General features: G+C 41.0%; 1 protein-coding gene across 2 annotated transcripts; it reads left to right on the top strand.

The window, feature by feature from the left end:
• The first annotated feature begins 3,095 nt into the window (after positions 1-3,095).
• Positions 3,096-14,054, top strand: LOC133903901 (autophagy-related protein 3-like). 2 transcript variants are annotated; one of them, XM_062345380.1, is made up of 10 exons: positions 3,096-3,352; positions 3,467-3,537; positions 3,817-3,933; positions 4,017-4,183; positions 4,275-4,360; positions 4,850-4,901; positions 4,996-5,061; positions 5,588-5,718; positions 5,810-5,920; positions 13,860-14,054. In XM_062345380.1, exons 1-9 carry the CDS (start codon positions 3,192-3,194, stop codon positions 5,901-5,903), a joined length of 945 nt encoding a protein of 314 aa, XP_062201364.1. In that variant the 5' UTR covers positions 3,096-3,191; the 3' UTR covers positions 5,904-5,920; positions 13,860-14,054. The 2 variants fall into 2 exon arrangements, with proteins under 2 accessions (XP_062201364.1, XP_062201365.1); XM_062345381.1 differs by lacking the exon at positions 13,860-14,054 and adding an exon at positions 6,270-6,294.
• Positions 14,055-21,710: the final 7,656 nt, after the last annotated feature.

Consider the following 21,710-nt stretch of genomic DNA (forward strand, 5'->3'; position numbering starts at 1 on the left):
GAGAAGAGAGGGAGAGAGGGGGAGGAGAAGCATATGGACACCGCTTGGTGCCTCCCATGGGATTGGCGGGGTGGGCTGGTGGAAGGCTCTGTCGCCCCCGTGTCTCCCTTGAGCGAGACGACGCGAAGGTCTTGGACCGAGTTTGACTTTGAAAAAAAAAGAATGAGACTAAAAAACCACATATGTGGTTAGCATATTTCCGTAAATTCAAGAGTAAAATATACATATTATTGTAAAATATGCACAATATCAAATGAAGGTAAAAAAACATGCATATAGCTCTAATGCACACACGGCGATGCTTGGTGGAACCAATAGGATTCCAAACTATAATGTTTAATTCTCAAATAAGCAAAAGAAGAATCCTTGTAATTGTTTGTTGGGTTGATTTGAGCTCTAAATCAGGTTGGCTTGTTTTCGAAAAGTTTATGAAAAGCTTATCACTGATATTAGAAAAAGCATGATATGGAATAGAAGATAAGTGTTACACATATCCGCATTCAGCGCAAGCTGAACCTTATGGCACAAACATCTTATGGATATTGACAAACTTTCCAAGAGAACTGAGGTACTAAATACTAGTCAAGAAAAAAAATCATGAATCAAACAACAGGAACAAGAATTCGGCCAAGGAAAGTGCAAGGTACAATTATATATTAACCTCAGTTAACTTGGAGGTCAACATGCTCCAAAAGGCATGCCAGAGCTACTAACATCCAGGTGGTTACAGTACAAGGCACATCTGAATACATTTTTCACAGCACAGTCTGCGTAACCAAAAAGATGTAACAGAACCAAGCAAACTATAGCTACTGGTAGCTAGCCAACAATGGAAACCATAAGTACATCTTTCTAGAGGCATTGGTTCGAAATAGATGGCTTGAATTGACAGCAACATGAAACAATTGTCAAGTTACTTGGATAGCCGCAAGCCTGCAGTCTTTTAGCAGAGGCATTAGATGAGTGACAGTAGATGTCCGACTATTGTTGCATCTTTATCATTTCCGTTTTAGAAATATCTTCCAGAATACCAATATCACTTATGTGCACATATCGCATACATGTAATACTTTTTTTGACAAAAAAGCAATAAGGCAACAACTAAATTTAAAACAAAACTTGAATCATAAGACTAATAAACCTTGTTGATATAAAATTTGGCAGGAAAAGGGACGGAATATAATACAAACCTAAATACCTAGCTACAGTTCTTTCTAATAAAGAACTAACTAATTATGAAGAAGCATTCACAAGCATGAAAACAGCCAGAGCCAACTGAGGAATACTCCATACTTTGTGCAACACAAAGGTGCTACAGGTGCAAATGAAGCGGCCAGAGGAGCATTCTGCAAATATTTGAAGCTGTCTGTTCTTACAGTAATCTAGACGTAATTGTTGTGAAGGAAGGTCATTGTTTTGACTCTTTCCTGAGATAGATAGTGATTCCTTCGTATTTTATGGGTGCGCTTGGCAGCGAGAAACATTTCTACGATTGTTGGTGATTCTTGACGTTCGTACAAACCGAGAGAAACAGTAAAACTTGGGTCTCTAGGCATAATCTCTGTGTGTTCGTTCAAAAAATAAAAGAAGTAAAAAGTAGGGCATCTAAAAAATCGGTTTTAGGACTTGTTTATTTTAGCTTCATATCACAAGAATTCAGTCTAGTCTTAAAATCTGTGGAAGCTTCTTCCCACTGAATTATGCATCGTAAGATTTTATAGTACAATGTGGATTATGAATTGTGAGAATTAGCTTTCAAATTATAACTGTTTATTTTTGTTTTTGCTTTTGGACTAGTATCTATAATTAGAATAGAAAACAAACTGGGTCTTAGGACCTGTTTGTTTTTTATTACAATTTTAACAATTCAAAGTATGATTCTTATAATCTAAAATCTAAATGGTTAGAATTCAAATTAAATAATCTAAAACAAACAATATCATATTATTATAATCTCTATTCTCTCCCACCTCCTACCCTTAGTTCTTTGTCTTCATTCTCTCTCAGCCACCCTATATCCTTCCTAAGGCATCCTACATGTGGCAACACGACTACCTTCTCATCACTTGGTACACCTTCTTGTCACCTACGCTAGCACCATCTAGGCGGGTGACTACTTGGCACGATCTCGACCGCAACTGGGATCAATCGTGTCGTGGACCACTTTACCACCATACTCGTGCAACGTCTCTTCCTCGTGACCTTGCACGTAGCGCCTCCACCTCGCCAAGGGACACCATCTCCCTCCTACCCTCCTCGTCCCTATCTCACCACCAACGACAAGATCGACTCCCCTTTCTTTGCCTCCGTCTCAACCTCGGGCTTCGAATCCCTCTCTGTCGTCCTCTCCGAGCTTGCCGCCCTTGTCCCTCTCCTCCCTCACCTTCCTCTCCTCCGCCCCCTCCACCGCCTCTCTCTTCCCCACCTCACCGCCGCAAGCCTTCCCACAACCTCATTGGTCGCCCCACTCGCCACATCGCTTTTTGCGCACTTGCTCCCAACCACTGTCGCCTACCTTCGCTTCCTCATCGCCCCGGCATCCCCACTCCTCCCCCTCTTCTCCTTGCTCCCTTGCTCTCCCTCCTTCTCGCCCTTCGCAAGGCTGCGTCCGTCGTTGCGCATGGCATCGCTAACCCTAACCCTGGTTCCGACACCGATAACCCCTGCAAGCACAAGAACTAGCACCAACGCCAGCCAGCCGCCCCACGAGCTGCGTTGTGCGATGGCTCAGGAAGCATCGACAATGAGAGAGAACCAAGTGAACCAAGTGAGAGAGAAAAGCAAAATATTATATTTGTAATGATAATGGTGGGTAAATATGTGTTATAACTCAAAATTCACAAGCAGATTTTCCCGAGATTATGGATTATGGCATAATATGCTTTCATATTGTGAAATCTAGATAGTAGAATCAGCCAATTTATTTTAAATTTTGATTTTAAAATTAAAAAAATCATAATAAAAAATAAACAGAGGGCGAGACCGAGAGAAACACTAGGGTCACTGGGCCGGGCCCGTATCCAGCCTGCCCCGGCCCAGCCAAGCGGAGTCCGATGCGTGTTCCAGCTCCGGTGGCGTAGCGCAGGGCGTAGCCTCTTGGGTGCCGTCAGCTCAGGGCAAGCGACGAGCTCTCTCCGCCGGGAAGAAAGCAAACGGTGGTTCGCGAGCCGAGCTGCGTGGGGAGGGGGAAGATGCAGGTGAAGCAGAAGGTGTACGAGCTCTACAAGGGCACGGTGGCGCGGGTCACGGGCCCGCGCACCGGCTCGTCGTTCCTCAAGACGGGCGTCCTCTCCGTGCCCGAGTTCATCCTCGCCGGCGACAACCTCGTCGCCAAGTGCCCCACCTGGTCCTGGTACGCCGCCGCCCCTCTCGCTCTCCATTCACTAACGCTGCTTTGGTTCGGTCGGGGGTTTCGGGTGGTGGTTGGTTGGTTGGTTGATTGATCTGGTGGTACGTACGTTTGCAGGGAAGCGGGCGATCCAAGCAAGAGGGAGCCGTATCTTCCCGCCGATAAGCAGTTCCTCGTCACCAGGAACGGTACGTTCCTGCTTAATTGAGTCAAGATTTGGCTCCTATGTATTTTCTTGTCTACACCAATTAAAATTTGATAATGCTGCGTTGGTAGGTAGAATTGATAGGTTTCTTTCCCCAATTCCCATGTATTGGATGATCATAGTAGTTATGGGGAATAAACATGTTGATTTTGGTATATTCCTGGAGTATCGAAACATAAACTTGAGGTTCAAACGGTTATAAGTGGTGTGGCCGAAGAGGGAATTCTTGAGTTCTGACAGCTAGATTTTGTTTTGCTGTCAGTGCCTTGCCCAAGACGTGCCATCTCGGTCGAGGAAGAGTATGATGCAGCAGGAGCTGAGGTGGTTCTAGATGATGATGAGGACGGTGAGGGTTGGCTCGCAACACATGGGTTGCAAGGTCTGTCTCTCAGTGCTGTGTGGTTTCATACTGCCTGGGTTGTATGATCTAAACTGTTTTTTTTGTTGATCGATAATGTTTAGCATCAAATCCAGAAGAGGAGGAAGGCATACCCTCTATGGATAAGTTGGATATAGGGAAATCTGAAGGGATAAAGTCTATCCCCTTATACTTTGATGGCAGTAAGAAGGAGGAAGAGGAGGAGGATATACCTGACATGGACACCTACGAAGACACACAGGATTATTTGGTAGGAAAAGCACAATTCTCTATCTTTGACATGGCTGAGCAAAGCTGACAAAGTTACCGATTCCAGCTTTGCCTTTCTGTTCTTATTGCAGGCTGCTGCTGAGCCATCATACTTTGTCGCAGAAGAGCCCGATGATGACAACATCCTTCATACTAGAACATATGATGTTAGCATAACGTAAGCTCTTTTTATCTTGCCTACAGTGTTTGGTTAATTTTTTTTCCAGTAGGTCAGTACTACTATACTAGTTATCTGATTGGTGTATTGTGTATAGTTTCACAGTTATCTAAAGTTTGCATATTGGTTACATGTGTATAGACATGCGTGTGGTGGACATCTCAAAGCATGATGCTCTTTCTGTTTTGTATCAACCACGTTTTATATTTCAAATAGTTATGCCTCTTATCACTTAAATTTAGACAAACTGCACGCTTGGTGCACAGTGAGTTATAGTTGGCAACTTGGCATGATCCACATATGATTTACAAAACATTTGCAACCAACAAGTTTCTAAGTAGTCAATGGCTGCTGCCTTTAAGGTTTGCAACTCTTGATTATCGAAGATTAGATGATCCAATTATTTCTATTTGCTGTGTCAAAAGCACTGTTGACTTCTTGTGTCCCACGCTTTAATTGGAAAGCATGTAACTAATTATCCTATCTCAGGTATGACAAATACTACCAAACTCCACGTGTCTGGCTGACTGGATATGACGAGGTAAATTTTGTACATAACTAGTGCTTCTTGCATGTAGTTACTGTGGTCTTACTTGTTGCAGCTCGACTTGATTCGTTTAATTTTGCCATTGTAGTCAAGAATGCCACTAAAGCCTGAGCTTGTGTTTGAAGATATCAGCCAAGACCATGCACGAAAAACGGTAAATTTTAACTATTTCCTTTTATGCCCTCTGATTCTCTAATATACCAAATGGAATGCGCAGAGAAGCTAATTTCTACCATATCTATAGTCAACATGCTTAATATTGCTAGAATTAATTCTTATATTTTGTGTTGAGACTCGAGCCTATATGATCAGAAAAAATGAAACAATTCTGTCACAGGGTATACAGCTTTATCTTTTTCTGAGAGACAAATATAGTTCAACGTTTCATTTTGCAACTTGTGGCATTGGTAATGTCCTTACAAAATAGGTTCTTTCATCATAATACCCTGGAGTTCGAATTTCTTTTTATCCTTTCAGAGTCAAAATTCAGAAGTGTATTTTCGCGGTATTGGTTCATGCATTTTAAGGCTTTAAGCTGTCCCCATCATGTCATGCAAGATGATTATTTAGAGTCAGAAGTAGGTCCCTTTTATTTACACCAGTGAAACAATGAAGTTGTCTTCTATTTGATCGCACAACTGGTTGCCAAGGTGCTAAAATACCACATTGTATTGACACAGGTGACTATTGAAGACCATCCTCACTTATTGGCAGGAAAGCATGCTTCAGTGCATCCATGCAAACATGCAGCTGTGATGAAAAAGATTGTTGATGTTCTAATGTCTCGAGGAGTTCAACCAGAAGTTGACAAGTAAATTCTCTATGTTGATACCATTTGCTGGGGCATACATCACCCTTCTTTTTTTTATCAGTTTCTAACTTCTGCCTCCTCTTCTGAATAGGTACCTTTTCATATTTTTGAAATTTATAGCCTCTGTCATACCTACTATTGAGTATGACTACACTATGGACTTTGACCTGGGCAGTACAAGCTGATGACAGGTTAATTGAAGGTAAGCAGAAACCTCTTAGCATCCGACGTGTATTTCCACATCATATCTAATAATAAATCTGCTCAGACTTGCTCAAAGAGTCAAGTCATTCTACAGATCACCACACTTTCCTCAAATATGTATGACTTATCGAATATCTAGTTACGAAGTATGTACGCATAGGAAGTATACTGTATATGGACAGGGTATGCCGTGTGCATGTTTAACAACTCCGGATACCACGGAACCGAATTTGCAGTACCTGGTACACCCGAAAATGTAGAAAACGTATACTTAGTAAGGTCTCGATTGGTTACCTAACTCGAGAACGAATGGTATCTAAGTTGGATTCATCTGCATTGTTTTTTAGATAAGATGAAGGACTTACTATTGACTACGACTAGATAGGAGGCGGCATATAAACTTTATCTAAAGTGGGAACCTAGACCTCCAATGAGGGGGGGGGGGGGACTCACGCATCTGCAACTCGAGGCAAGCACCAAGACCATATGAGACACTTGACGATATCATCCTTAATTTAGCTTAGATCCGATATACTCCCTGTAATAGATATAGATACATTGCTTGTATTCGAGAGAATACATATACATCACCATCCATACATGATGTAGGGTATTACTCCAATCAGAAGCTCGTACTTGTCTACATCGTGTATCTCAATTCGTGTTCAATCTCTAATCTCAAAGGTACCCCAATCAATTACAAACATATTGTCAGGAACTAATCTTCGACAGTTGGCGCGCCAGGTAGGGGCCTTCTTCTGCTTTACGGGATTGATCATGTCTTGAGTTCACATCTGCACTGGTTTCTCTGACGACGGTTTCTACGGCCACTTAAAGTCGGTGGAAGCCATCTACTCATCGTCTCCTGCCAGATCTGAGATCCTCTTCGGAACTATGGTCTTCTACTAGGACGATCAAGGTGGACTGATCCGCATTGGTATTCTCTAGTCCAGCCCATTGGACGCATACCATGAGGTGAGGCATCTCGACTAGGATCTCAATGAGTCTAACGTTCTCCGGTGCATAGACACTGGTAGTGAGGACGAGGATCAGGATAGCGGCAACGACAACTCGGTCAACAGTCAAAGCAACAAAACAGATCGATTTGTGTTCATGGCTCAAGGAGTTGAAGCTACACCCGACGACCCGATGGCGATATATCAAAACACCACAGAGGACAATGACGTTGGGATTCCTATGGATCCTGCAACAACAGCTGTCACCCACGGTTCTGGCATCGCCAGAGATATACCGCCAGGAACGTTTGTGGTTAGAGCCCAATTCGCTCCTAATACTACTGGTCATCGACGGACTGCTGGAGGTCAGGTGTCCTCTGGTCTTAAACGACTACTTCTAGTAGGTACTCAACCAGCACCGGTCCTGAGATCAAGGAACGGACACTCTCAGGACAACCATCACAAACTTCATCGACTCGGTCGCAGACAAACCTCAGTAGTGGTGTCTTTAGCACCCTAGAGGCTAACGTACAGGGTGCTCATCTGATTCTAAGATCCTTCCTCGAGTTGGATTCAACAAATCCTTTAACCTCGATGCTCAATCAAGTGAAGACTTTACTCTATGCGGCTCAGATCTAGGCTGCTCGAGTAAACAATCATGGCGGTTCTAGGCACCCAAGTTGAGAAGGAGCCGGTTCGAGGAGCCACGGAAGCGAACACTCTTGGGTCGGTAGATCACAGATGGGAAGCTCGGGTGATTGAGGTCGAGCGTAGTCCTATGGGCCGGATTGCAACTACCCTATTTATAGGCACAGAAATTGGGAAAACCTGAGAAACCACATCCCTCACGATTGGCACGATCTACGGAGAGTGATAGACAAACGTCATGAGGAACACCACGAAGACGACTAACGCTATAATGAGCGCAGATCCCCAGGATGAGACGATCGTCGTGACTCCCCTGTTCGAAGGAACATGCATGACAATCCTCCTCCGCCTCCTGACGAGTTTGATGGGGGTTGTGAAGCCTTCGTTCTTGAGCTCTGGTCGATACGGTGGCCTGAGAAGTTTGAAGCGAGTCCGATCAAAAATACGACGGGAGCTCAATCCCAATGAGTGGTTATAGATCTATACTATTGTTATTCGAGCAGCGGGTGGAGCTCGACCTCAACAAACTCCTAAAGATGGGCTTCATTCAAGAGGTTCGTCATCTCACATGGCTCGCGAATCCCATCCTCGTGTAGAAACCCAATGACAGACGGAGAATGCGTGTCAACTTTATCGACCTCAACAAAGCTTGCTCGAATGATTCTTTTCCTCCTACTCGCATTGACCAGATTTTTGATTCTACGGAAGGTTGTGAGTTGCTGTATTTTCTAGATGCCTATTTAGCGTATCACCAAATTAGCATGGGAATTGAAAGTGCATCTAACCCTGATGTGTGGTTTTGATAATTAATGATAATATATATGGGCTAACAATATTATTGAGTTTGTTAGTAAGTTGTTTCATAGGTGATGCATGGAGGAGACATATGTATTAAGATGAATGAGCTATTAGTGATGCTTATAAGAAAAAAGAAAATCTCATATAAGATTGGCGATAAGCGTGAATGCTAAGTTATTTGTGTAGATCAAGTAGCTAAAGGTATGCTATTATCAATAGAGTTTTATAGACTAATCCGTGTACTTTATGCTTAAAAGTGAATTGGGGTTAGAATACATAAGAAGACATAAGTTGAATTGAAATCCAATATACTAAGAATGAAGAACAAGATTGGACTCCATATATGATAAAATGAATTTATTGAAGATATCGTATACAAAATGGTTTTCTATGGAAAGACGGTGAAGTGGAAGCAAATGATTTGGCGTTGAAGGATCAAGCCGGTGGTGAAGAGCAAGTAAAGTGTTTACGTTAATACCATGCGAGATCATAGGAAGTTATGAGTGATTCACATCAGTCACATGAATAATCAAGAAGAGATGGAGTGAATACGATATAGAAGTTGACAACCCTCAAGGTTTGAAATAAAGAAGCGGTATTTTAAGGTATTCAAAGGTTTAAATTGGTTCAAACGAGTTTTGAGTATAGGTACGCTGCACTATTAATAGGGATACACCGTGAGCTAATTTTGTGTCTCAGTGCTCAAGTGTTTCTAATCAACCTGAAGTGAGAGTTTATTTTAGAAATCCAATCATCGAGTGAAAAGTCGAAGGCTACACCATGTACTTTAGGTGGTACAGGTATGTTCGTTTTTACTCGCCGATTGAGTATGTTTTTCTTCTCGACCAAAGAGTTGAGGCTACATAGCAATACCATATATGTTCTTTCTTACTCTCCGATCGAGTATGTTTTCTTCCTCGACCAGAGAGTTACGGGGCTATATAGCAATACCATATTTATTCAGGAAGGATATATTCTTTGCAAAAAAATTATCTAATTTTGCGTCAACTGCTTTGGATAGATCCAGTAGAGGCATGTGTTGGGTTGATGATGGGCAATTACACCTAATAAGGCGTAACAACACAAAAGATTATCAGACATCAGGCATGTGTTGGGTTGATGATGCGCAATTACACCTAATAAGGCGTAACAATACAAAAGATTATCAGACATCTCGTGCCTAACAGGTAACAGGGTTCTTGAAATTATTCCATCACATAATAAGAATATTAGTGAATTTTTTCAGATTTTTTGGATTTTATTTAAGGTTCTAATAATTGTTAGAAGTTATAAAAGTAGTCTTTTTTAGAATTTTAGTTTAAATTATATATAGGATTTTTGTGTGAATCCAATTAAAATAGGTTGTACATGGATTATGGAACATGTACAAAAAGTTCTAAGTTTTTTGGAGTAACAGAATACCACTATTTTGAAATTAGAGTTGTTGAGTATTGTTCATGGTGTTTTAACGCTGACGATGGTATTTTGCAGAGTTTCGCGTTTGTGATGGTATTTAGCAACAAGCGCTCTTTTGTGATGGTATTTTCATAATTTCCCCTTATTATTATGGTTGCTTCAAGTAGTTACTCAAAGGCCAACATATTTAATCATCTGTCTAAGTTGAGTTTACATGCATAAATGGACAACTAATCGACACGTCTTGAGGATGGGCTTGTGCTAATTAGTTTTGCATCTGCTTATTCATCGATAAGGGAATAGCGACAAGTATATTGGATAAGCAAAATAATAATAATTTTTACAGTCATCCTCTAATTACTTATGAAGATTTAAATATTTTGAGTCAAGCTTGATTGGAAGGATTACCCTCGCTTTCGTCATTAGACAGGCTAAGCCCAAGGACTCAACGAAAGCAGGTATTAGTGTTTCAAATTTCTGTTGCCTACTCTTCTGAGCTTCTGAATCCCTCCGTCACTACCGAGGTGTTAAGATTGGGGTCGTAGCTCTTAAGGAGATCAAACATCGTCTTGGCGCTGATGGAGGCCAACTGATTCATACGGTCGAGGGTCTGTTCCCTTAGTTCTTCAAGCGCTGAAGTCGCAGCGTCTTGATCAACTTCTGCTTTCTTTAAAGCATTAGTTGCAGTGTCTCGATCAGTTTTTGCTTTCTACAAAGCTTCGACCATGGTATCCTGATCAACTTTCGCTTTTGTCGAAGTTTCTTTGAGTCTTGCAAGGTATTTATCCTTTCCATCAATGCCTTTCATCGCATCATCAAGGAGGGTTATCTTGTTTTCTAAAGAAGATTCAAGATCTGAGAAGGCAAGCAAAGTCAATTATCATTAGTTGCTTGTTGTTTGAATCACATACTAGTGATCTATGGGTAAAATTGACCTTCAATCTTTTTTTGTTGAGTGGCTAGCTCGCCTTCCTTTTCCTTGAGAGTTTTCTCGTAGCTCGTGGGGTCAATGGCCATAAGCTAGGTCTTGTAGCTGTTGCTTGCGTGCAAATAACCTTGAGGTGAGATTTCATTGCCGCCCATGGATCAACGCCGGTGTGCTTGTAGGAGCCTTGGGTGCATCGAGTCTCAGGCTGGGTCCAAGAGCATATGCTAAAGTTTGCTCCATTCGAGGAGACGGGGGAGATGTAATTTTGGTAACTAGAGAACCACTTGTTGTCTGTTCTTTTTTGCTTCTCCATACCTGGCAAACTGCAGTAAACAGAATCACGAATGGGAAGGGAAGTCGCAAGTCAAAACAAATATTCAAATCTAACCTTTTGTTTGTCGGGATAAGCGCAGTGACATTCGACTTCTGTCTCATATTTATTCTCTTCCTCATCATACCAACGGTGGGGTTTGGTTCTGCTGGAAGGATGATCAGGATATCTGATGAAGCTAAGGTCATTGTTGCCTGTAAGAAACCAACCCACAATGATTTATCATCATTCTAGACTCACCAAGCTAATGCTCAGAAGAATGACTGGTGTGAGGAGGGCAACTTGATATAGGTTACCTTTCTTATCGAGTCATCGAACGTGTCGTTTACTCGAGGAGGCGATCGAGGAGTGGCTCCGACTGTCTCCTGTAGAAAGGCCACCCATACAAACCAAGTGTCAATGTGTAAGTACTCGATAATTAACCTAACAACTCGATGTTAGTACCAGTTGGTTTCTTTTCCGCGAGCGCTTGACACTTGATCATATAGCAGAGACGATCTCTTGGATCAAAGAGATCCTTCGGCCCCTCAATCAACTGGCATTTTCCCCTTGTCATTGGTGCTAGGAGAGGAAGTGTCGTCAAGGTCAAGAATCTTAGTTGTAAGGATGTGCCCTTGATGAAAGACTAGGACCTGGAATCAAAAAGTCGAATCAGGTTGAATGAGTAATAATCAGCATTGTTCTCTTCTTAGAGAAATCCCCACCTCTGGTTGAGGATTCGCGAGGGAGTAAGGCTGTACAGAGCATTCTTTTGCTTCTTTAGAGAAGAGTTTGCTCAATCGAGTAGTAATATCTGGAGAAGACAAAGCTATAAAAAGGAAAAGTCACTCGAAAGAACTTGATTGCAATAACAAAAGCGGCAAGTTGCTATATAAACCTCACCTACGACCACGTCTTTGGAGCTATCCTCGTCTCCAGAATACTCCTAAGCAAATTGATCTCCAGCTAGTGAAGCATTTGGCCACATGCCATTTGGTTATGCCACTTCATCTAAGGTCACCAATCTTCGTGACGTAGTAAGCGGTATGGTTAGATTCACGGTGCTTCTTTGATCAGGACGGACTTGACTGGAGGAGGAGGCCCTTATACACTAAAGGGAAATGGACTGGATCAAGGTTGGAGACATAAAACCAGTGATTTTTTCAATCATTCTTGCAGGAGGAGGCCAACACGATCGAGATATATGAATTGTTCACTCCAATCCGTAGTTGAAAACCACAACCTTCAACACACTTGTTCTCATTGTTCCTCTTCAGATGATAAAAGTACTGAAAAAGATTCAGACTTGGCTTGATGTCGAGGAAAGCTTCACACAAATGGACAAAAACACTCAACATTGTGATTGAGTTTGGATTCAAATAGTGGAGCTCAATTTGATAGAAGTTGAGTATGAAAAGGAAGAACTTAGAAGGGGAACATTGAATCTGCAGCGAAAAAATGATTCAAAAACCACAATCTTGTGGTCAAACTAATAGAAGGGAGTTCCTCACCCGACGTCGACCTCCAATTTGCTAGCACGTGAGGAGGAACTATTCCTTCAGCTTCGAGCTCCTTTACCCTTGATTCTTACATCGATGAAATCGTCCATGCTTCAGTTAGGAGCCTCATCTCGTCCAACTGCTTGGGTGAGGTGTTGGCGGTCTTTGCGTCGGACTTCTTCTCTAGTGATGTAGGAGCAGTGGTCATTGCAAGGGAACCGGGATCCATGGATCTAGGTTTCCTTTGTGGCAGCATGCGTTTGGGCGAAGAAAGTTGAAGGCTTGAACAAGAAGGTTGGCGGCAAGAGCGAGTAAGAATTGCTACAGTCTAGGTTTGTGCAGATAAATAGCTTAAAATTTATCACCTTTTTAGTAACCACTCCCATCTCTATGGTGTCTCGATCGGCGTGAAAGGTGGGATGGTGGTGTCGTGCGAATCTCTACACGCCCATCTAAATAGATTAAATGCGCTTATATCCAACGTTTCAAATTTTGAAGGTTTTTTAACTCTACTCGAAGTCATGTGTTCATCAGTCGAGTCTTTTAATCCTCCTTTCGAGTCTCGAGTGCGGTTAACAGCAGGACGCTCAACCCAATTGCGTTTCCATTCGATACCCCGAACATGATCCGTTTTTCTCGATTCTTTCGATTGCAAGCATGATCTACCTTACTCGATTAGGCTTAGACTTGATAGTACTCGAGTGGGTAGTTATGGAAACTTTTCCTCCTGAGCAGAGTTAGAGGGTTACTATCGAATATATAATTATAAGGTATATCGTGTGCATGTTTAACAACTCCAGATACTACAAAATCGAATCGGTGGTACCTGGTACACCCGAAAATCTAGAAGACGTATAATCAGAAGGTCTCAATTGATTATCCAACTCGAGAACGACTGGTATCTAAGTCGGATTCATCTGTATTGTCTTGGTAGACAAGATAAAGACTCACTATTGACTACGCTTAGATAGGAGATGGCATATGAACCCTATATAAAGCGGGAACCAAAACCCCCAGTGGGGACAAAGAGAAAACTCACGCATATGCAACTCGATGTGAACATCAAGACCATAGGAGATACTCGACGATATCATCCTTAGTTTAGCTTAGATTTGATCCACTCCCTGTAATAGGTATAAACACATTGTTTTACTCAAAAGAATACATATACATCTATCTATACGTGACGTAAAGTATTACTCTAACTGCGGGTCTGAACCTGTCTACATCGCGTATTTCGATTCATGTTTAATCTTTGATTTCGAAGGTATCTTAGTCAATTACAGACATATTATCGGGAACCATCTTTGACATGACTTTTATTTTGTTGTTTGCTTGTGCACTGCCGTTGATAACAATTGCTTGTTTGCTGGTTGTCACAGGAAGACGAAGAGTCGTACAGAAGGCACACAATGACTGAATTGCTTATTAGTTGAAAGTATTTGTGCATGTGTGTTCGTTCCTTTGGATTACAATTGTAAACTTTGAACTCTGAAATCAAGACTGATTCTCCTTGTACATTGTAACGCTGTGTGCTTGTGTATCGTTTGAATTCGTCTCCTTTCATATTTAATCCATCTATCTGTTCTCCAGTTAAAAACAAAGTCTTTTCTCGGTGTGTGGAAACACGTCAAAAAATTAAAAGGGTGCATAGCATCACTTTGATGCGGTTCAAGGGCCAGCATCTTGTGGGAACTTAAATCTGAATCAGTGGCTCTGATTTTTTTGAAATATATTTAATTTTTTATTAATATTATAAAAATAGGTTTCTGTTTTTTTGAAACAGTACGATCGTCCCATATTAGTTATATATTAAAATTAAAATTAAAAAAGGAGTGCAAAGTCAAATTACAAAAGACCAAAAATAAAAAGAGCTCTAATAAAGTTATTCTAAAGAAACAAGCTATTGATACATATCATTTGTTCTTAAATGTTTGGCTCTGTTAATACGAGCGAACTCTTTCTTAAAGAAGCTCCAAACAGCTTGAGCAGATGGAGGCGAATCATTAAAAATCTAGACATTTCTTACCCTCCCCCAAGATGCTCTAGCATATGATTGTAATAATTTTCATAGTAAAAGGGGTAGCAAGTCATTGGGATTAAAACTGAGACTAAGCAACATCCAGTAGTTCCGTGCAAAATTGCAGAAAAGGAAAAGATGGAATCCACTTTCCTTGAGCTGCCAAAGACAAAGATCTTAAGTGTAGGAGGAGAGACTTATGTTTTTACGACGAAGAAGTTCCCTGGTATTGAACCTATCTTTCAAAAATAACCAAAAGAAAATTTTATGTTTCATTTGACAACAAGTTATCCAATTCCATTTGAAGATAGGATGAATAGGCCTATGACCCATAAGAAATTTATAAACTTTGCTAGCAGAGAAGGCAACACTTCTCCAAATATAAGTCCATGAATCATTTTGATTATCTAAATTTAACCGTGAAAGATTATCTTCAAGCATTTGAAATTGCTGATAAGCTTGGACAGATAAGGAAGGTGAAATGTCTCATAAAGATTACTCGATTGGGAAACCTCATGGAGCGTGATTCTATCATCTTTGGCAAACGTGAACAGCTCTGGGAAAGTCTGGAAAGGAACAAAATCACTCCATATATCTATCCAAAGAAGAATTGAAGTTCCGTTTTCGACAATCGGAGAAGCAATACCTTTTTAAGTATCAAGAAGCTTCATTGTATCTCTCTACCAAAATGATCCTCTTCTAGGAGAAGAATGCAAGGTACCTGTTTTGTAGTAGTTATCCTAGACTAAATGGACCCATGGCAAATCTTTATTGTTAAAAAATTTATGAAGGTTCTTAAGAAGAAGAGCATCGTTATGAGTTCTCAGCTTTATGATACCATGGCCACCCTCCTGTTTTGATCTGCAGACCATTTTCCATGAAGCTAGCACTGGCTTCTTACTATTCATGTCTGACCCTCTCTATAAACAATGCTTTCTGTAATTATCAATTTGCTTTATCACCGCCGCAGGGAGCTTAAGAGTGCACATATAGAAGATGGGCAAAGAAGATAAAACAATATTAACCATCTAAGACGACCAGCTTGGGAAAAAAAAAGTAGGAAGTACAAATTAGTCTTCTCTCAGCCCTACTAATAAGAGGAAGGAAATCTCCTAAATGGGGATTTGTGAGACCCAAAGGTAAACCCAAATAAGTGAAAGAAAGAGCCACTTTTTGACAATTGGAAGTCCTAGCTAGAATTTACATTTTCTCATCGGAGACATTAATTGGAACTATAACTGATTTTGAATAATTGACCCTTAGACCCGTTGAGTTAGCAAAAGTATTAAGCAAAGTTTTAAGCACAATGAGTTGTCTGGAGCAAGCTTGAAGAACAAAAAGAGTATCATCTGTATATTGTATTATAGGAAAGTCTTGATCAACACTGGTTTGGATAGGGAGATGAATAAATCCCAGATCTTTGGCTCTATTTAGAATGCTCTGAAGAAGATCCGCAGCCAAGACAAAAATGAGAGGGGAAAAAGGGTCTCCTTGCCTCACACCTCTTTTGCAATGAAACACCTTTCTAGGAATCCCATTCAAGAGAACTGTAGAAGTGCTAGAGCAAAGTATATCTGAAATACAGGAGATCCAACGATGACCAAAGCCCTTGTGTAAGAGTATATCCAAGATAGCCTGGTGCTCCACCTTGTCAAAAGCCTTTCAAAAATCTAATTTAAGGATAATAATCTCTTTTTTGGAAGAGTGATAAATATGAAGATATTTAAAAGACCATGCCAAACAATCTTGAATTAATCTCTTCTTGATGAATCCATATTGATTCTTGTGAATAATTGAAGTACTAACCTTTTGCAATCTATCAGCCAAGATTTTTGTAATTAGCTTAATGGAAGAATTAAGCAAAGAGATAGGTTGAAAATCCCCCACAAGACTTGGATTATCTTTCTCCGGCACTAGGGTAATAAAAGAACCATTGATGCTTTGAACATTTATGCTTCTCTCCTAGAAAAAATCTTGCGCAATGATAGGACAACACTTCTTTAAAAATTCTCCATTAAAATCATCCGGACCAGGAGACTTATTTGTTGGAAGAACATCAATTATCTTGTCAATCTCCTCCTTAGAGAAGGGAAGCTCCAGCCATTCAAGATCATTTGCAGGGTAGAGCAGACTAGATAAATCAAAGTACATATTAGAAAAATCTGAACAACCCAAATGATCCCTGTAAGCTTCCCATAACATTTTAGCCTTCTCTTCATGTGAGGTATAAATGTTACCCGCAGCATCTGCCAAAGACATAATAGAATTTTTCATATGTTTAATTGTGGCATTTGCATGAAAGAATTGAGTGCATTCATCACCAAACTTAATCAAATTCAGGTTGTCGTGTTGTTTCCAATAAATCTTCTGTTGAACAAGGAAATGAGCAAGATGATGATGCAAAATATCTCTAAAATTCCATTCTTGCAGAGAAAGATCCTGAAAATCTTCTAAAGTATCCAACAATAAAATGATGGCTTTGGTGTGGAAATAGAAGCGGCAAGACTTGAAAGATTTTTCTGCAATGTCTGAAGACTCTTCTTAAATTTTTGAACTTAACCACAATACTTTTTTGCTTTGTCAGAATGATTTGTTGGAATTGTCCACCCATGCTGTGAAAGTGCATCTAGGCCCCCTAAGTGGGTTTTGGTTTATTGATGAAAAAACGATTAAGGATCTAATATATTTATCTAAGTCATGAACAGGTCTAAGTCTAAATTGAGAAGACATATGACGTTTGACACTCTTCGAAAAGAAAGGAGAAGCAACTAGGAGTACTCAATAGGATTTAAATTCTTTTATTTTTTGAAATTGAGTCTAGGATAGCCGCTCTATTAATAGGGTTGCATTTGATTGCTTGATTAGTGTCTCAATGCTCAAGATATCCTTTAGAACCAATAAGTTGAGAGACACACTCACCCACGGATATCGGGTTGTTTAGCAAAGTTCACTGAGTCCGGAGTCTCCGGTGTTCACCGGATACTCCAGTACTCAGTATTTAGTCCGGAGTCTCCGAGATAGACTCCGACAGAGGGTGCTCAGTTCCGCTTTATTTTTTTTGAAAAAGACCAGAGTCTCCGGTGTTCACCGGATACTCCAGTAGTTGGTGAGTTTTAAGGCCGGAGTCTCCGAGACTCCGCCAGAGAGCCTCGGTTAAGCATTTATTTTTATTGAAAAAGACCGGAGTCTCCGGTATTCACCGGATACTCTGGTAAGAGAATGTTTTTACCGGAGTCTCCGAGGAAGACTCCGGCAGGGGTGTCTCGGTTAACATTTATTCTTTTTGATAAAAGGACTGGAGTCTCCGGTGTTCACCGGATACTCTGGTACCTGGAGAAGCCGGAGAGTCCGGCAAGTCTCCGGACTTAGTCTAAGTGTTAGCCCTGTCAGGACCGGAGACTCCGGTGTTCACCGGATACTCCGGTAACTTAACAAAATTGTAACGGCTAGTTCTGACACGTTCTGTGACCGTTCTGACGCCGTTTTTGGATTTGAGACCGGATACTCCGGTGTTCACTGGATACTTCGGTTAGGGCTGACAGAACAGTAACGGCTAGTTGTTGAGAGAGGGCTATATATACTTCCACACCCCTTGGCATTAAAGGCTTGCTGTTGCTGGTGAACTCTAGACTCCTTGAGCATTCCAAGAGCATTCAAAATCCCTCCAACCACCTCTAGTGCTAAGTTTTGCAAGAATTTAGTGAGTTTGGGTTTGGAGTGAGATTGAGCCACTTGAGCATTGAGTTCTTCCTCGAGCATTCGCTATGATTTTTTTCTCTTGAAGCTTTGTGCTTCTAGACGGCAAGGTGTCGCCCGTAGAGCGTCCAATCTTTGTGGAGTGTCACGGGAAGTTTGTAATCGACTTCAAAATTGAGTAAGGAAATTCTAGCTTGATCTTGGTGGTCGCTAGAAGAGGATAGGGTTGGAAAAGACCCGGCTCTTTGTGAGCTCCTCAACGGAGACGTCTGCACTTCTTTGTGAGGTGGGCCGAACTCCGGGATAATCCCTTGTGCTCTTATTTGTGCAATTTACTTAATCGTGTGGATTTGATAATTTACATATGAGTTGTCTTAGTGATCATCTTGCTAGTATTTATTGTTGTTCTAGCTTTGTGATATCTAGTAGACTTAGTATAAACTTTAGATTCTAGCTGCTCGCTTTAATTCATAGTTATTCTTGATTTTCTGTATAGACCAGATACTTCGGACCAGACCGGAGTATCCGACCTTCACTGGAGTATCCGGCAGTTTTAATCCGTTGTTTAGTTTTATTCTTCAGAAAAGCCTATTCACCCCCCCCCCCCTCTCTAGGCACTTTCATGCTGTAAAATCTATATAAAGTGATCATGCTCAAACCAATAATTCTCAAATCTAAAGATTTTTGCGCTCGATATATCAGTACCAATGCTGGCAAGACATAGAACATGACCGAGGTTTCTTTAGAAACAGTAGTGACATAGGTATTATGATATGTCAAAGTCCAAGCACATAAGGTAAAAAACCAATCAAGACTGACTTGGAGAGGAGAGAGCTGGTTACTGGACCAAGTAAAGGAAGTCCCTTTTGAGAGGAGTTCAACGAGATGAAGATGACTAATGACTTCATTAAAGCTAAGCATATCCCTGACATTTCCACCCGACTTATTCCTACCTGAGGGAGATCTATACAAATTAAAATCACCCAAAATAAGCTAGTCCTCCTCGTCCTAATATCAACATTCTTGAACCAATCTACGAACTAAGCTTTCCCGTCAGCTGAGCAATGATCATAGATATTGGTAAGAACCATCGAGCCCCCGAATGAACTGAACATAACTCAATAGTAAGAGCAAAATCATTTCTAAAAAATCTATGTCCCAAAAATCTAGAAGTTTTTCACGCAATTAGGAGCCCCCTGGAGGCTCCATTAGATGGCTGGTACTTAAAACCATCAAAATCTCGAGGACAGAAATTCTTGATATAGGAAAGATAAAAAAAATTCCCTTTTGGTTTATTGAATACAAATGATGTCACAATGAGTTTCAATGACCTTGCTTCTGATTGCACTCCATTATCCATCATCATTAATGCCTCTAATGTTCTAACACAAAATATTCCATTTTCTTTGTACAGTTCTTGTTTGCTGATTCATTGATGTTAAAAGGGAGAGATTTGAGAATGCAACCCACATGAACATCATTCAGATATATACTATTAAGGCACTTAAGCATTGACATAATTTCCATATACATTCCACCAAAGTAGAAGTTCAAAATAGGCACATCTCTACGATGGCAAGAGACTAAAAGAACTAAACATCCAGCCTCACTTCTTGTTTTTCTTGCTTGATACTCTATCCCAACCATGTTTGCTTTTCTTGCTCTCTTCAGTCTTGAAGGAGCTGACTTCAGCAGAGGAAGCCTCATTTGAAGAGGAGGCTCTGGAGGACCCCAACAAGTGGGGCAAGATGAAAAGTTTGATGTTGCATTACCCTAATATGCAAGTTTAAACTGACAACTTCATCCCCAACACTCTGAACCTACTGCACTAGGGAAGCAGGCTGAACATCCAACAGATCATGTACCCTAATATCTTCAGGAATACAAATTGGAGGATCAGCCTCAACATGAGGAAGATTGCTCTGGACTAGAAAAGCCAAGACCAGAGGGTCATTAGATCAGGTAAAAGTTCAAGGTTATGAATCAAATTCGCAGAAGGGCTGGAAGCAGCTGAGGCGAGGGAGAGAGAGAGAGAGAGATAGAGAGAGAGAGAGGCTAATTCCACTATCCTCCAAATCAACATCTGCATCTTCCTGCGAATTTTGCAAAATAGGAACTTGTCCACCCAGTAGACAAATCGGAACAACAGGTCCTTCTACATGCTAAGCATTACCCAAAGCAGCATCATTTGGTGCCAGATTAAGGTCCCACGACTGTGCTTGCACTTGAGGAGGAGCAACAACAGCCCTTGTCACAGGATTATGAAGTAGATGAAAAAGGAGATTAGGGCCATAATTACCATGAGGAGGTTGACCTTCAACTTGTGGGAGAGCTCCTAAAAGATTTTGATGCACAATTTCACATTGAACAGTCCAAGAGAAGCCCTGAAACCCATCTCCTTCCGTGATCACAATGAATCGAGGAACATCCTAGAGGTCTATGACTCTTGCTTTAATCATAATTCGAGCAAGACAATCATCCTCCCTTTCCCAAATCAACAATCTTTTGAAAGATTTATTCGCCCCTGAAATATGTTCCGTGCTCCAATAATCTAGAGGAAACCCTATCAATAGCAACCAACATTCTCTATTGAAATTGACAGCTCTGTGATTAGGCCCATCATTGTGGTTCATGAATCTAAAAGAAAGACCAACCACCACATGCAAGCTCTGAAGAACTAAAGCATCTCTTTCACTAATTCTATCTAGACGAACAAAAGCTAACCCTCTCCCAAAGGGGCATAACTGAATGTCCTTAACTTCAACATGTTGATGCTCAACCAAGAACTGCAAGAGAACATCGCGGAGATTCTCAAAGTGAACCTCACCTTCCAGCAAAGGCGATATTGAGGCAATAGCCACACATTCATTAACTCTATCCACAACTGCAACAACCATTGCATGAGCAAAAATCTGCCTATTCTGAACCTCTTATCTTTAAAATCTAGGTATCAAAAAAGGAGAGGGATCAATAGCATTGAATGCCGTTGGGGAGAAAGACTCGCTAAAAAGCAGAATTATCAAACATTGCTGCACTCTGAGTCGCCAAAGAAGCCCTAGACTCATAATTGTGGGAAGAGAGCAGCAAAGGAGGCCAATCACCAGGAGGAAGGCCTAGAACCACTAGTCCAAACTCACGAAAGGAAGAAAAAATTCTAGACCCACCAGAGTCTAGCCCAGTAATCATAGAAGGAGAATGACGGAACAAACTTTTCTCTAGATTTCCTTTCCAACTGCTTCCGTCAATTCCATTGGAGAAGTTACATGACGGCAAAAAGGCAGGAGAAATCGGAATACCCTCAGGAGAAATCATATGATGGCAAAAGGAAGCAACATGACCCCAATTGAAATAATTATGGCATTTAATCTGATTGGAACGGAAATTTTGGTTATGGCAAGCGATTAAAAACTGAGGATCTCCCTGGACGTGAAGAATTCTGAACTACCACAAGAGGGATAGAGTTTGCACCTGATAGAACATTAGAGGAGAGGTTCGATTTAAGCACTTCAACAAAAGT

This window comes from Phragmites australis, chromosome 21 (assembly GCF_958298935.1).
Source record: "Phragmites australis chromosome 21, lpPhrAust1.1, whole genome shotgun sequence".
NCBI lineage: Eukaryota > Viridiplantae > Streptophyta > Magnoliopsida > Poales > Poaceae > Phragmites > Phragmites australis.

What these genes read in the sequence shown, in the direction of transcription:
- LOC133903901 (XM_062345380.1), top strand. Translation starts at nt 3,192, where the DNA reads ATGCAGGTGAAGCAGAAGGTGTACGAGCTCTACAAGGGCACGGTGGCG. An exon ending in GTTCCTCGTCACCAGGAACG is followed by an intron (nt 3,538 to 3,816) that starts GTACGTTCCTGC and finishes TTTTGCTGTCAG; the next exon opens with TGCCTTGCCCAAGACGTGCC. An exon ending in ACATATGATGTTAGCATAAC is followed by an intron (nt 4,361 to 4,849) that starts GTAAGCTCTTTT and finishes ATCCTATCTCAG; the next exon opens with GTATGACAAATACTACCAAA.